Below are 16,573 nucleotides of genomic sequence, written 5' to 3' on the forward strand. Positions count from 1 at the left end.
CAGAGGAATTCGGATTAAGTCCATGTTCAAAAAGGTATCTCTAACCATATTTTCATTTTGACGTTCCTTGTATTCATAGCTGTCAATAGGCTATTGATCAGTGTTCCAGATTTTCTTGATGGAAATTGTCAATGTCGTTGATAGGGGACTCAGTTGGCAACAAGTAAGAAAGAGTTTTTGACAGAATAAAGCAAGTTATTGTGATACAGACTGTTTTTTACGCTATGTCTTTTGTTTCATATAAATTTGACAGCAATTGAATCAAGTACAATTTCACATGTACACTAGTTTTAAATATGGCCCTGCCTGCAACTTAAGAATGAATTCAGAAGGTTAATTGAAGATAGTTCTGTGGTCATTTGGTGACACTGAATATTTTGGTACTGATTTATTAAAGGTGACTACACCTTTTCAAAGAAATTAGAGATTAGTGGTGGGCATGGCATAAAATTATGTAAAAAGGTAACATGACTGAAGGATTTTGTTTATGAGGGTTGGAGCTACATGCATTTGTACTTAAATAATGACCTTGTTGATGATGCATCTTGGTTTTGTTTCATGTATAATGGATGATGTATCAACCAACAACAGAAGTGTTTACTTACACATATTTTCCGTATTTTCTAAGAATTACATTCTACAAATTGCGAATATCTCCACAGTACCTTTGTTAAAATTTTAGAAAGTTCACGATTTTACAGATTATTTTCATAGAATATGGTTAAAAATGCGGATTGTCATCAAGTAGTATAAACAGATCTGCAACCATGTCTTTAAGGAAGTAGATCTAGGGTAAGGGGCATGACTCTTAAAAGTCATTGGAATGTTTGTATTCAGCATTGTACATCTCATCTAAGCATCAAAGTAACTTGGACTGATTTCATTCTATTTCAAATGAAAGCTTGAAAGACTTTAGTGAAATTGAATGTGATACAAACATATCACTGATTTCATGAGTTATGTCCCTTACCATAGGTCTACTTCTTTAAGCCATTCATCTTTTTAGAGCCTCCTTCATGATGCATAGGATTTTACTGATGTTCTGTTCCTAATGATTTTTCCGTGTCTGGTCTTTGTCCCTGGATTACATTTTTTTATTACTGCTTGAACCTTGGTTCCCTTGATTACTCTTTCAAATGATTATGATAAATACTGGTGAAGAATATATTCCCCTAATTCTTTTACTACAGATCATAGTCTGTCCTCTAAATGATTCTTGTGTGAATCTGTATCTGATTTGAATTGCAAGTAAAATCATACATACAAAGTACCAAAAGTAAGTGAGCAACTCGGACTCCACTAAAAACTGGGAGCATGGACCAGGTGCACTGGTAGGGTAAGCTAGCATTACTATTAGCTTCCCAGTCACCAATACAACTTTCAATGCTATTTTATCAGTACGATATTTTTTTCCAAAAATTACATTTTTTTTATTACTGCTTGAACCTTGGTTCCCTTGATTACTTTTTGACTATTTGCCATTGCTTTTCTATGATCATTCAATGATTAGTACACCAACTTGAAACTTCAAAAAAAATAAATACATGTAGAACCATTGATTCAGTTTTAATAGTATAGATAATTCATTTATTGGATTAAATATGATTCTTTAGACAAGGACATGTTATTCCATTACTGGCAGAATTTTTTATAAATTGTGGTTACATTAAAAATAATTTGTTTTGGTACAACATACTTATATAGAAATTACTGGAACATGTGTACTACCAAGGTTTCATTTATTTGAAAATAATTAGGTTATTTACGTACTTGCACATGCATGCTTACAGTACTTTTGTGAAGAGATTTATACTCTAAAGAGTAATCCATTGGCTGTTTCAGAAAAAAATAAAAATGAGTTCAGCTGTAATAATGTTTTTTGGTAGATCTCATTCTTACAAAGTCTTTCAAAATTCTCCCCAAGAAAAAACAAGCTTATCAGGGTTATCTTAATCATTTTCATTATCAATGGAATTGTATTCTACCTGAAATCATGGGTAAGTGTTAGCATCAAAAATTTATTTCTTATACAGATTTCTCTTGTTTAAACCCAAACTACATGTACATGTAGGACTTTTCAAACACAAGTTATTAATCACAGCATTATTAGACAGACTTCATCACTTCCTAAAACTTGACACAATTGCCGTTTAATGTGAAAGTACTATTGTTCATGGGGTACCAATTTTCGTGGTTTTCATGGTTGAGCCAGATCACTTTATTTGGTTCTTAACGAAAAGGAGATTTTCATTGATGTGTTTACTGAAAACCTAAAACCAGGAATTCAAGAATCCACAAGCTTGTGTATTTTCCTTAATCCACTAAAATTTGTATTCACAAATTAAAGTACTTTTACAGTATTTGCACATATAGACTTGAACAAGATGCCAGACCTAAGATGTTCTTTTGGTAATTTTGAAGGAGGCATTGCTTTTTAGGCATCATTGAAAGAAAATATTTATTAGACATTTGGACTGTCACTGGGCTTAAATTTTATCAGTCAGAATGGAATCACTTCCAGTTTCCTGAAGTTTGATGAGTAAAGGCTAAAAACCACTAATTCCACTTCCCATAGGCTTCTATGCTAATTTCACAATATTCAATGGCTTCTCTGGACTTTACCTTAACTTTAACCTGCAGAGGACTATATATCAGCATGATTCTACATATGTCAGCTCACAATCCTCAGAATGGCATGTGGGGTTAGCAGACTTGCAGTGCAGTACTGGTCACCGGAAGTGAAGGGTCTATAAATAGCATGGGAAATCCCAGTGTTTTCACAAGATAGGGGTATATTTAAAAATCATTATGGAGATTAGGCTTCACATCACAAGAAGCAAAATGCACCTATAAAATGTACAGAAATGTTTTTCCTTTCAGAAACTGTTTAATTTTTTTAAATAAGATGAGAACTTTTTTCACAGCACTATGAGGAACAGGGGTAATTTCTGCGTAGGACTATTTTTGCGTACGTTCCAAATGCTCATTGGTTGAATTGGTGGTCTGTAAGCTAAAGAGTCACTTTTTGTCTTAGAAAAAATAAATAACTATACTGGTATCTTCCTACACACATACTGAATGCATTTGCAAAGTTTCAGTGAAATGTGACAAGCACTTTTTTAAATATTTGATTTTTAAATATAGGGTAACCAAGTTGTGCGAGCAAAAAAGTGACAATATTCTACCATACTTAAATGCATTAAATATTTGCAAAGAACTTTTTCTGACTTTTCAAATAAAAAATATCAATCACAACTTGTTTTTAACAATATTAATGAAGAAATAGTTTTAAAAGTAATCATTTTCTGAGAAATTGGTCTATTTTTTAAAATTTATTTCTGACATGCCTCCCCCTTTTTCTTGATCACATGTCAAAAATCCTAAATCTTTAAATTTTCACAAAGGGTGATATATTTGGCTTTAAATTTGTAAATACAGTGTTTTCTCATTAAAACATGACCAGTAAAGGGCACCTAAAGCAAAAAAAGTACTCAATAATGGATTTTCCATGTTGCCATAGGGGAATGCTTATATGGCCTTAACCGCAGTAATGAAAGTGAGTTTTTCCTCATTTCTAACCTAATTTTTGCTCAAATCTACACAAAACTTGATTTCAAGTGCTTATTTCCACCATATTTAGGTAAATATAGCCCTCAAAGTTTAATATTTGATATTTTTACTAAATTTTCTACACTTTTTACAAGATAGGACATAAAAATCAGCCAAAAAGACCAATTTTCCATAATTTGGACCTATAACTTAAAAAAATACATATTGTGAAGGATTTTTGTAGTGTAATCCTCTCATGGCAAAGTTAACAAGATCTTCAAGTAGTTTAAAGCTATTTCAAGAAACTTTTCATTTTGCCATGGCTTCAGCTTAAGGCTATTCCCATAGGCTTCTATGCTAATTTCACAATATTCAATGGCTTCTCTGGACTTTACCTTAACTTTAACCTGCAGAGGACTATATATCAGCATGATTCTACATATGTCAGCTCACAATCCTCAGAATGGCATGTGGGGTTAGCAGACTTGCAGTGCAGTACTGGTCACCGGAAGTGAAGGGTCTATAAGTAGCATGGGAAATCCCAGTGTTTTCACAAGATAGGGGTATATTTAAAAATCATTATGGAGATTAGGCTTCACATCACAAGAAGCAAAATGCACCTATAAAATGTACAGAAATGTTTTTCCTTTCAGAAACTTTTTAATTTTTTTAAATAAGATGAGAACTTTTTTCACAGCACTATGAGGAACAGGGGTAATTTCTGCGTAGGACTATTTTTGCGTACGTTCCAAATGCTCATTGGTTGAATTGGTGGTCTGTAACCTAAAGTCTGGCAGAAAAGGACCTATTTAAGACCATGATTTATCTTTTTCCCTTTTTACTTTCTTTAATTCACTTACAAATAAATTGTACATAAATATTATGGTTTCGTAGTATCATTAAGGGTGATTGTCAGAATATCAAAATATTATGTAGCTGATCTTTTCTGTAAGTTAAAAAAAGTAAATGGCCGTGGGCTTTTTTGCTTGTAATTGCAAAGACTACATGTCAAATTGCATTAATGAAGAGATTACTTCTTTACTGTCAGATGTATTTTCATATTTCTAAACCAATGTGGAGCTTTTATGTACCCAGCCATATTAAATTCAGACACTGCCTATGGTAGAGGTGATTCACGGCACTTAGAAGCCTACCAAACAAATGGTGCTTCTTCCAACTACGTACAGCTACATTTGCATACCTATAATCATGACAATTCTTTCAGTTTATTTAATTTTCTAAAATTTCGGCGGGTGTTTCTAGAAAAGCAGAGGACGCACAGTCTACTTGTGTATAATTTTAATATCAAAAGTGCAAGAACCTATTGACAAACTAAGACTGGTTAGGTTGTGTGTAACTGTTTCTGAAATAGGAATATAAGTGAATTTGATGAGTTTTTGACATGTACATGTATGAACTACCTCCTGTCTGATTTTTTTATAAACACTGCTACATGTACTTACATTGGAATTTCATCTTAATTGACTTAAACACTTATCTTAGGTCATACATTTACCAGTATCCACATGTATGAAGTTTCTGTAAATGGCAATATGTTAAAAAAAAACTGTAATATACATGACATGTCATGTGACATGTAAGCAATGTATGGTCATGTGACCTCTGGATGACCATTTTGATACATTAGAGTGAAGAGAGGATTTTGTGCATTTCATAAATTTCCTTTTCTATGCTGTATAAATCTTGAGGAAAAGTTTCAAGTCACAATTGAGACTTTCGCTGCTGAAATTTTCAGCATATTTCTCATTTGGAATGGGGCCCTATTACAGACCCATGATAAGGGTTGGAAAAATAACTGAGGTGTTACTGAAAGCAGAAAAAAATCCAGCCAAGAATCAGAATCTTATGTTTTTTTTTCTAAATTAACAATCTTTACACATTTTAGACTCCAGTGTTCCTAATTTCATGTACCAGTGACCAGTAAAAATTTTCTAAATAGCCGAGGGCAGGTTGCATCTGTAAATTATTATTTTTTTCTTTCTTTTGTGTTCACTTGCTTAGCAGAAATTTTTTACAATTCTTGTGTACTGACATTACTGACCTAAAATTGTAAATCATTGAGTTTTTTTTACAGCTGGCAGCAGTACATGTAAATTACTTGATAGTTTTCTGTTGTATTTCCACATACATGTAGATTTTAAAAAGCCTGTTAATTTTAATTTTATCAGGAACATAAAATTTCCAGGGTTGAAATAACAGGATGCCCTATTGCCCCTGCTGGTGGAAATTAGCAGACCCTCTGCCACAAATGCACCTCTCTTGTTGGCTATAAAAACAAGTCAACTTAACTCTATTTGACTTTGGTCCTGGACACCTACAGCCTCTTTTTTTGGTCATAGAGCGGGACATCTTCTTCCAGCCAGTTTAGACCCACTTGTCCCCTTTGCAAGTACATTAAAATATTTCTGTACCCTAACTGTAATAACACTTTATTATCAACATACCAATTTTTTTGGTTGCTAACAGTGAAAGAAATTAGCAGTAGACCTGCGGACCGAGTCTTTGTAAAAACCAAGCGGGTCTATTATGAAATTTGCTCAATTTCCTTTAAAATCTACAGTGCAGTCTACATAAAATTATGATGGTTCTATGTTGACCAAATATGAAGTTTCTAACACAGTGCTAATTTTCACACACTCTGTCAAATGAAGGTACTTATATTGCTAGTTAATAATTTTCATGGTTTCTAGTAATGATTAGTCTTCTTCCTTAAAATTCACTTTTTGTGGTTATTTGCCCAAAACAAGAAATAATACATTTACAATAATTAGCACATGAATGAATTTCTGAATTCTAAAATTTTGATAGACTTTATAAACATACATACATGTACATGATTTAAATTGGATTGTTTATTTTTCTTAATACCAGTACATGTAAGGCCTTAAAAAATTGTTGTTTCCCGTCACCCTACCAACCCTCCTTCAGATTCCACTACCCAAAAGTTTTTATTTGTGATTTTGAAAAAAAAAATAATTAAACAACCTGCTGACTGACTGACTGTCAGAAAAAAAAGAAGAAAATTAAGCCAAAATTTTTTTTCTGTCCTTGATGGAAAAACAAAGAGTTAAAATACCAGTTGTTTATATTTAGAATTGATTTTAAACACACATGTGAGTGTGCTCTTGGCCATGGACTAAGTCTATTACATGTATGCTGACTTGGTTTTTATTGTATTCCAGGTTTGTTTTCATACTTATTTCATTTCAAAATTAAAAAAAAAATTTGATAATAAAAAAATCTTTACTTACAAACCCTACCAAATTTAAGAGAGGTGATTGGAAACAACATTATTATTTTTTTTCCAGTCTAATCATGGGAAATTCTGGACTAAGTTATTTTTTTAGCCTTGTGCAGCAACGAAAACCTTATTAGTGTATTTTCAATAAGTGGAAATAAATTGAAATGTGAGGGGCTCTGAGATTGCCAATTTTCAAACTCTACCTCTTGAATAAATTCTTTTGTTTTTTTTTTTCCAGGTTGGAGGTATCAAAGTCTAAATCTAAACGCTCACACAGTGCAAGTTCAACAGGAACATCAGATTCAGATTCTGACAGTTCAACCAGCGATTCATCAAGTAGTTCAGACTCCTCAGATAGCAGTTCAGGGTCGAGGAAAAACAGGTCATCAACAAAGAAAGTTGAAAAATCTAGAAAATCTAGCTCAGACTCAAGCTCATCAGATGGGTCACGGGAGAGATATTTACGAACAAAATCATCCATAGTTCGCCCTCCACCACAAAAAGTAAATACTAACGATCGTTCTGAAAACAGGGATAAGAGACGTGAAAGATCAAAATCGCAAGATCGAAAAATTGCAAAAAGTCATGATGTAAAGTCTGAAAATGAAAAAAAAGATAAGCTTCAGAGGGATAGAAATGAGAAGTCCCCAACACATCGAGGAAATAGATCTAGGTCATTTGATAGAGGACATAGACATAGAGCAGTTCTGAGAGAAGATCGAAGATCTCCTGTTAGGGTAAGAAGGTCACCTGACTTACCAAGAAGGTCAAGGTCTCCAGGTGATAGATTCCGTCCCCCATCTCCAAGGGTTGATCCACGATTTTATCGACGTAACGATTTAGGTGAATATGAGGACATTCGTTATCTTGACGATAGGGACAGAGATTACTATGATCGATGGGGTAGAAGAGATTTTGAAAGAAGGGAGGAATTTAGAGATTATGCCCGTGGTGAACCCAGGGATTTTGACTTGATGGATAGACGTCGATTTGATTGGGATGCTCCAGTGGAAGATGATTGGCAAGGATCAAGGGAAAGGTATGATGACAGAGCATTTCCAGAAGACTTTGATAGAAGGGATGGTTCAAGAGGGCGATTAAATAATATATGGAGTTCTCGTAGAAGAGGTGATGAACCCAGAAGTTCTAGGCCAGATGATATTGAAAAAGAATTTTTAGCCAGGAATAAGTCCAGTTGGACTGATTCACCAAAAGAAATTTCCAGGAGAGAGGGTAGCAGGTCTAAAGTGGCTGGAAGCAGATCTCCTGCTCCAAGATCAAGGAAAAGAGACAGTAGGTCTCCAGGACGAAAGTCAAGGACATCTAAAGAGAGGGATAAAACTAGAATGGGGAGTAGTAGGTCATCTAGAGAAAGAAGATCTGAAAGCAAAAGAGATGATGTGAGGGCTTCAAAGGACAGAGGAATGAAAGAGAATGAGAAAAAATCTTCTAATAAGGATGACAAAAGTAGTAAAGATAAGAAGTGTGTCACAAGTTCACCCGATGGACATCGAAGAAAGTCAGAAGACAGAATAAAAGAAAGTAAATCAAGATCGACAAAAGAAAGGAGCAGATCACTAACCAGTCAGAAAGGGAATAAAAATGCCAGAGAGAGTTCAGCTAAAGATAAATCTAAAGACAAAAGGTCACATTCAGAGGTTAAGAACAGTAGCTCAAAGGAGGGGAAGACTAATACAAAGAAAAGTGACAAGGACACAAAAACCAGATCGAAACGAAAAAATTCAAGTTCATCATCTGATAGTACTTCTTCCAGTTCATCTGATGATAGTAGTAGCTCTTCAAGCTCTAGTTCCTCATCATCAGATGAAAGTGAAGATGAAAGATCTAAAAGAAAATCAAAAATGGTTGCATCAAAGAAAAAGCGGCATGACAGCAGCTCTAGTGATGATGAGGATGAAAAGCCAAAGAGGAAATTAGAAAAGGAAAGAAAGGGAGATAAATCTGCAAGGAAGGTTGAAAGTTCAATGATAAATGACAAAAATAAAGAAAGAGGTGAAAGTTCATCTCAAAGACGGAGGAGATCTTCATCTGGAAGTCCCACAAGGGTTCAAAATGACAGCAAAAAAGAAAATAAACAAAAGAGACGAGATCGGTCATATTCTAATAGTCCCTCACCACAAGTCAGGATTAAAAAGAGGGATGAAAGTAGAAAAGGTCGAAGGTCACCTTCTAGCCCTCAAAGACTTGAAAAAGAGATGAAACGACCACACCAGTCTGGCAGAAAGCAGAATGAAAAGAGAAGAAACAGGTCTGAATCTCCAAGCCAGGTGAAGAGTAAGAATCGTAGATCAGCTGATAGGGACAGAAAAAGAGACCAAAGATGGAAGTCTCCTTCAGTAAGTCCACCAAGACAAAAGGAAAAAGAGAGAAAGAGGAAGGATAGCAGTGATAGGTCAAGAAGCCCTGTTTCAAAGAAAGATCGTGCTAAGGAAAAGGGAAGTAGAAAAAGGTCTGAAAGTCCTAGAATAGATCAAAGGTCAAGGCAGGCTGAAAGTAGGTCATCTAAAAGAAGGTCAAGATCAAGAAGTTTGTCTCAGAGAAAAGAATCTAAAAAGGAGAGATCACCTGTAAGGAGAGAAAAGGAAGACAAAGCAAGGGAAAATAAATCTCACAGTTCAAGGTCAAGGTCACTGAGTCCTGTCAAAAAGTCCAAGTCAAAGGATACTAAACCTTCTTCTAAACAGGAGAGTTCAAGTAAGAGATCAAATTCATCAAAAGAAAAGATCAAGAGGTCAAGGTCGGTCTCAAATTCTTCATCAGATCATACGTCAAAGACAAATGAAGATTCTAAAAGTAAAACTAGGAGGAAAAGAAATGTTTCAAGTTCATCTTCTTCTTCATCATCATCGTCGTCATCATCCTCAGAGTCATCAGACCATGAAAAAGAGTCGAAGTCATCAGCAAAATATAGAAAGCAAAAGAATTCATCAGTCCAAAGTTCACCTGTAAAAAATGCATCTAAACATAACACTCCTCAAAATCAACCTGACGATCATATTGATGAAAATTCACACAAGGAAGACCTAGATAATGACCTTTCTGTTGAAAAATCTTTCTTGAATCAAGAATCTACCTCTGGTTCTGGTCATGGTAATGATAGCAGGTTATCTGAAACAGGAAACCAGTCCATGAACAATGAAGAGAGCTTTGCCTCAGAGACAGCAGATACATCAGTTGATAGCGTGAAGAGATTAGAAAGGAAACACGACCTGGCTCAGTTTGAAAGTGAGCCAGAAAGTGGAGAAATAACTGATAGTGACAGTGATCATGATAGACCTCAGACTTCAGGCCTGAAGAGTGTCATAAAGGTATGTTAATACTTATATCAGGCTCTTGTCTGTAAAATCATAACTGTAAATCCTTTTAAATTTTCACACCTGGGTATTTCTGAGTTCTCTTTCAGTATTAAATATGATATTTTTTATGAAGTTGATAATGTTTATACTTCAATTCCTTTTTTAAAGTGGTTAAAACTCTTCAAATAAAAAAAAAAATCACAGGGCATAATTTTTGAACTTTGAAATAGCACATTACTAATGAAAATTGGTATACTCAGTAATCAGTTGTGTTACTGTCTCAAAATTAACATATTTTCATTTATAGGTTCAAGGTGCCAATGTAGAGGAAAATCAACAATTAGGGAATGAAAAGGATGATTCTTCTCCCCAAAAACATAAACATAGCACAGACAGTGATCAAGGTGACAAACATGATGATGACCCAGATGTTTCATCATGGCGAAAGAGAAAGCATAGTAGTGACAGTGAACAAAATGATGAGCATGCAGACAAGCGAACAAGGAAACCCAATTATGAAAGTGATCGATCAAGGAATAGAAATGATCGAAAAAGGCAGTCAAACAATCATGATCGTGATAAAAATGATGGAATTGATCACTTTAATGATAGGGGTGATTACAGGGGAAGAGAAGGGAGAAAGAGGAGACAAGATGATGATGGAGATAGGAGAAGGGGAGACAATGATAGGTATTTTGTTAAGTCAAGTGTTTATTATTGTTGTATAGATAGCAGTGAATTAATTAATTTCAATAATAATGCTCTCATAATTTCTCCCACCAAAACATCAAAATACTTTTCTCTTGTGACTTCCATTTTTCTTCATTGGACACAAGTGAATCTGTGGAATATCAATCCACCAATGACAAAACTTGAAATGTATTTTGAAAAAAAAAAACAATATATTATTGAGAGAATTCATCTAATATATAGGATAATCAAGTAGTTATTTTGACTTTCCAATTGATTGTGTTGTAAGTGGCAGAGTGGAATAGTACCATTCTTTATGTCTTAAAAGACTCAATCACAGTATCCTTAATGCAGTAAAGCTAATAATGTTTTGAAAATGTTGAAGCCTTGCAAAGCACATCACTAGAGTGGCCTGACCAGGACTTTGAGGCATGTTTTTTTCCAGAATTTCAAAAGCTGGGTCACTTTTGCGTGGACTTTTTTATGTGATTTTTTTTTAATACATTCATTGAACTGAGGCCAGAAATTGTTCACTTATCTGAAAAGTATTTTGTAAAAAAAATGACCATAGAAACATTATTAGCTGCAATAAACATATAAATGATAAGAGATACAATTAAATTGAAATTCATGTTAACTGAGACGATATCAGGTTCATGTTTAAATGTATTAACAACTCCACTTGTATTACTGTGAGAGTACTATTGTTTGTGGGGTACCAATTTTCGTGGTTTTCATGGGTTGGTTAAGCCACGATATTTGGTATCAAACGAAAAGGAAATTCTCATTGATGTGTGTTTACTGAATTTCTCAAAACAATGAATTCAAGAATCCTCGAATTTGTGTTTCTTCCCTAATCCATGAAAATTGGTATTCACGAATTAAAGTACTTTCACAGTATACATTATGTTTTCAGTGAGTCAAAAAAGCGGAAAGCAGAGGACCTTAACAGTAATGAAAATGCCAAAGATAATGGTCCCAGTGAAGTTGCGCCTCCAGCCAAGAAGAAGGTGACGGATGACAGTTTGACACTGACAACACGGACCGGTGGTGCTTATATTCCTCCTGCCAGGCTACGAGCCATGCAGGCTAAAATTACAGATAAAACAAGGTAGGAAAAGGCTGATCCTCTTTTGAGGTCAAGGTCCATTAAAAGTGGAAGTAAAAGTTAATCATATGATTTTCATGTAAATTGAGCATGATATATTTATCATATGTTTCAGTTTTCATATTGTTATTGCATGATCATCATTTGATAATCATATAATTTTTACAAATGTAAGATCATATTTCAGCAAGTTCATATTTACACATGAGACTGATATGATCATCATATGACTGTTGTATGTAAGAGCAACCAAGAGAACTTGGATTAGAACCTTTATAAAAAAAATTTTAAAAAATCCAGGGACAATGGCCAGACAAGGGAAATAAAAACACTCATTGAAGAGCATGAAGTAACTGAAACATCATGCATATACTGGAAACATACTAATTTTCACGGTATATTTGCTATTTACAAGGTGCAGAAAACTGCGAAAAAAAGTACCCGCGAAATTAATTTTTAACACTATATAAAGCCAAACCTTTTTTGAAACTGCAATGTGATCTTTTGGGCACTATCTTTTATGTTTGAATAACTGTCAATTATGATGGTGGATGGCATATTTGAAGATTAAGGTCATCATAATTGACAGCTATTCAAAATTAAAAGACCCTGCCCAAAAGATCTAGCTAGACTTGTATTTAAACTGGAACTGGTCTATTTCAACTAGCTGTAAATGAATCAAGCATCATATATTTATTATATTAGGCACTCTTGGCTGTGAAATATACAGAAAGGAAACAGCAATTGGACTGAAGAACATATACTATACATACTCACAGAGATTCCCTCTCTGATGTTTTGTATACAATAAAACCTGTCTAAACTAAAGCCGTAATAATCCGTAAACCTCTATTAACCACACACTATTTTTAGTCCCATCATATCTGTTTAAATGGATTTTTACCCTAACAAATGATTAAACTGAACAAATTTAAAGTCCAAAAATCCAAAAGGGGTTCAGTGGTGACAGGTTTCAAAGCATAAAACCTGTCTAAACCAAATACAGAATATACGAGAAACTTGTCTTTATGTTATCTGATTGATATATTTGTCTATTTACAGCATTGAATACCAGAGGATTTCATGGGAGGCATTAAAGAAAAGTATTAATGGTTTGGTCAATAAAGTAAACGTCTCAAATCTTATCTTTATCGTCAGGGAATTGTTCCAGGAGAATATTGTCAGAGGAAGGTAAGGCTACAGGATAAAATTATTGTTCAAATTAGTGATGGTCCAAGATCCAGGACCCTTAATTTCTGACCTATATTCTTTTGAAAGTTTATTTATTTGGGTCCAGTGCATTAATTGTGGATTTTTTCCTCAAGAAGGCCATTGATTTGAAATTTGAATAAGTCCAGGACTTTAATGATAACCAGTTTTTGTTGTTCCTGGTCAAACCATTTGATCCACATAAATAAAAGAACATTGTCATTAGATTTGATGGCTTTGTACGTAGCAAGAGGCAGCCAATAAAAGTTGGGTCTTTTTTGTAGAAAGCCGCTGTTCTGCACTGGATAAACTTATAGGCCACTGAATTAAAGGGTGGGAGCAATTTACATAAAATGTTGTTTTTTTTTCTCCATTGGTTATGACATACTAAAAAAATGGGTAGAAGAGTAATCAAGGGAACCAAGGTTATAGCGGTAATCAAAAGAATGTAATCCAGGGACAAAGACCAGACATGGAAAACAGACATACACAACAAAGAACATAAAGTAACTAAAATCCTACATACAAAGTAACAACAGTAAATGAGCAACTCGGACTCCAATAAAAACTGGGAGCATGGACCAGGTGCACCAGTAGGGTAAGCGTCCTCTGCTTTTCTAGAAACACCCGCCGAGTTGCTCATAAAAAGTCAAGTCCAGGGTAGACTAGTGAGGATAGGAAAACTATGACATGTTGAATAAATAAATATGGAAAAAAAACAACATATGAAAATTGAATTTTATGCATTTGTCCTGACTAGTTATTTATATATTTACAATAAGTAACTTTTTATTGTTTTGAAGATGTTACTTAGTTCAAAAATGTTTGTTTGCTTGCTTTCAAAATTCTTTTTCTTAGTATCAAGACAAATAAAGGTGCACTAAATATGCAAAACACTTTGGATTTACTAATGTTGCTCAAACCAATGAAAATGCTTTGACAGAGCCTCTGTAGCTCTTAACCGGGTCCATTTCATTGTTTTTGTGTCAAAACTGCACTTTTGTGTGTACAGTCGACTCCACTTAATCGCATATCGCTTTATTGCATATTTCGGATATTAGCGTAATTTTCTCCTGCACAAAACCATTTCCTATTATTCTATTAGGGAAAAAATCGCTTATTTGCATAGGCCTTGCAGGTGCATTTTGGTTTATTGCATAGAGAATTTTGCCTCATCCAGGTAAAGACAGGTTTTCCCAAATTCTTTTTTAAGCCTTCGGGTCATAAATATGTCAATCATATTTATTGTTGTAAAAACTAGATTATCATCAATCAGGAGGTGTTAATAATAGATTAAAAACATAATGGACATAAAAGACAATTTAAATGATTTCTAATTACATTAAAATAAACAAGCACCTAGGTGAACAAAGTCGACATGCCAAACATCACCTTATGATGCGGCTTGGGGTTCGGTTTGGGGTATTTTTTGTCCCTATTTAAATTCTTCCGACTACAAATGATTATCAATGTAACTTTAATTTTCTTTAATGAGCTGAACAGTTTGTAGTGAGCTTGGGTTACTAGGCATAAATATCCACCAAAAATTAAAAGTCTTCATTCATACAGTACAATGTCTAATGAAATTCAACTACCCTAAGGTGCCCCATACTATCCACACTTCATAGCAATATATCGAGGTCAATGACACGTATAATACACAATTATCAGTGTACAATGGTGATTGAACAGAGGAATAAAAACGCACAGACCATTTCAAAAGCCCAGAAACTGCAAACATTGATGAATATTACACTGAATCCTGGCTGAAATATAAAATATGGGATTTTCTTTCATAGAAAGGTCAGGAAATTACTTGACAATTTATAGATGAGAAACACATGGTTTTACTTATAAATACACACAACGTAAAGAAGGTCAATAAACAAGACAAACACAATATATATTATTATTTATTGATAAAAGAACAATACAATGAGAAGGTCTATAACAATTAAATACCAGATCAGAAATGTTGAACAGTGATATCCCAGGTTGATCCACAGTATCGTCGTCTTGCCTGAACTCACACTTCCGGTGTAAAATCGTAATTTCGGTTATAAGAATAGCCCAGTTATTTGCATAATTTTTTACTGGCAAATAGGTTATGCAATTAAGCGGAATCCACTGTACCAGTAAATTGAAGTTAAACTGATTGTTCAGTTGCTGAATTGTTGAAATAATCCTCTGCACATGAACAGGAAACTGCAATAAGTAATCAACTGATATTGCTCAAAATTACAAGATGTCTTTACTCTTCTTTTTCAGGGGGTTGTTAGCGAGATCTGTTGTACAGGCCCAAGCTGCTTCACCTACCTTTACTCATGTTTATGCAGCATTAGTCTCCGTTATAAACACAAAGGTAACTTCACTTTCTTATGCATGAGATAATGCTACATTGTAGATAGCAGTATTCTCATGCATCTACGCAGCATTATTTTCTTTTTACTTACAAACACTGAAAATAACTTCCTAACACAAAAGTGAGTTGCTAACAATACTGTAAACATACAACTTTTCACAGTGATCATTTCACGTTCATTTTATCATCCCTTTCATTTTCATCGCCTGAATATAGCTGAGATATTGCTGATTGGGCGTTCAACCCCTACAATCAATCAATCTAATTTTTGCTATTTTCGCGATGGACAGAACAGGGCAAAAAATAATACCCATAAAATAGATTTTAACACTTTCTAACGCTAACCAATTTTTGAAACCACAAAAATAGATACCTGCAAATATATTCAGTTGACATAAACAGCAAAAATTAACACGTTTACAATATGTTTAGCAGTTTTCACTTGTGATTATGCAACAAGGGTCTCCATCATCCTACATGTATTCGTATGTGTTTATGTAGCATTAGTCTCTGTTACAAATGTATGTACACAAAGATAACTTTTTTTAATCAAGACTTCACTACTACATTATGTATTCACATATGTTTATGCAGCATTATTTTGTGTGAATGCATTAACACAAAGGTCTTTAATTTTCTTACACAAGAGTTCCTAGTTTTAACACAAAGGCCTTTAATTTTCTTACACAAGAGTTCCTAGCTTTTATGTGTTATAGTTTTCACTTCTGTTTATGCAGCATTAGTCGGTGTAAACATGTATTTACACAATAGTAGGTTAACATGGTAATTGTAGATTGTTTTATTTTACAGTTTCCACAAGTTGGAGAATTGATATTACGGAGATTGGTGATACAGTTCAGAAGAGGATTTCGTAGAAATGACAAAACTTTATGTCTTTCAACCACTCGATTCATTGCTCATCTTGTTAATCAACAAGTGGTAAGCTCAGCATCACATTAGATCCACTGAAAAAAATTCTTATTTCTTGGCCCCCCCTCTACTCTGTTTTGAGGATACCCCAGGCATTGTAACTTTATTTTACTGCCTTGTTTTTCTTGGGGCCCTCAATGGCTCAT

At 34.2% G+C, this 16,573-nt stretch overlaps 1 protein-coding gene across 1 annotated transcript in view; it reads left to right on the top strand.

The window, feature by feature from the left end:
* Window positions 1–16,573, top strand: part of LOC148600021 (uncharacterized) — a 31,350-nt gene that overhangs the window by 1,427 nt on the left and 13,350 nt on the right. The window contains exons 2-7 of the mRNA XM_088557298.1: window positions 7,050–10,140; window positions 10,436–10,818; window positions 11,735–11,929; window positions 12,989–13,117; window positions 15,404–15,497; window positions 16,308–16,436. Of these exons, the coding sequence (XP_088413424.1) occupies window positions 7,050–10,140; window positions 10,436–10,818; window positions 11,735–11,929; window positions 12,989–13,117; window positions 15,404–15,497; window positions 16,308–16,436 (4,021 nt within the window). The remainder of the gene's footprint in view (window positions 1–7,049; window positions 10,141–10,435; window positions 10,819–11,734; window positions 11,930–12,988; window positions 13,118–15,403; window positions 15,498–16,307; window positions 16,437–16,573) is intronic.

The sequence above is a fragment of the Perna viridis genome, chromosome 13 (assembly GCF_037379345.1).
Source record: "Perna viridis isolate PV_CMFRI_1.1 ecotype Kerala chromosome 13, ASM3737934v1, whole genome shotgun sequence".
NCBI classification, from domain to species: Eukaryota; Metazoa; Mollusca; class Bivalvia; order Mytilida; family Mytilidae; genus Perna; species Perna viridis.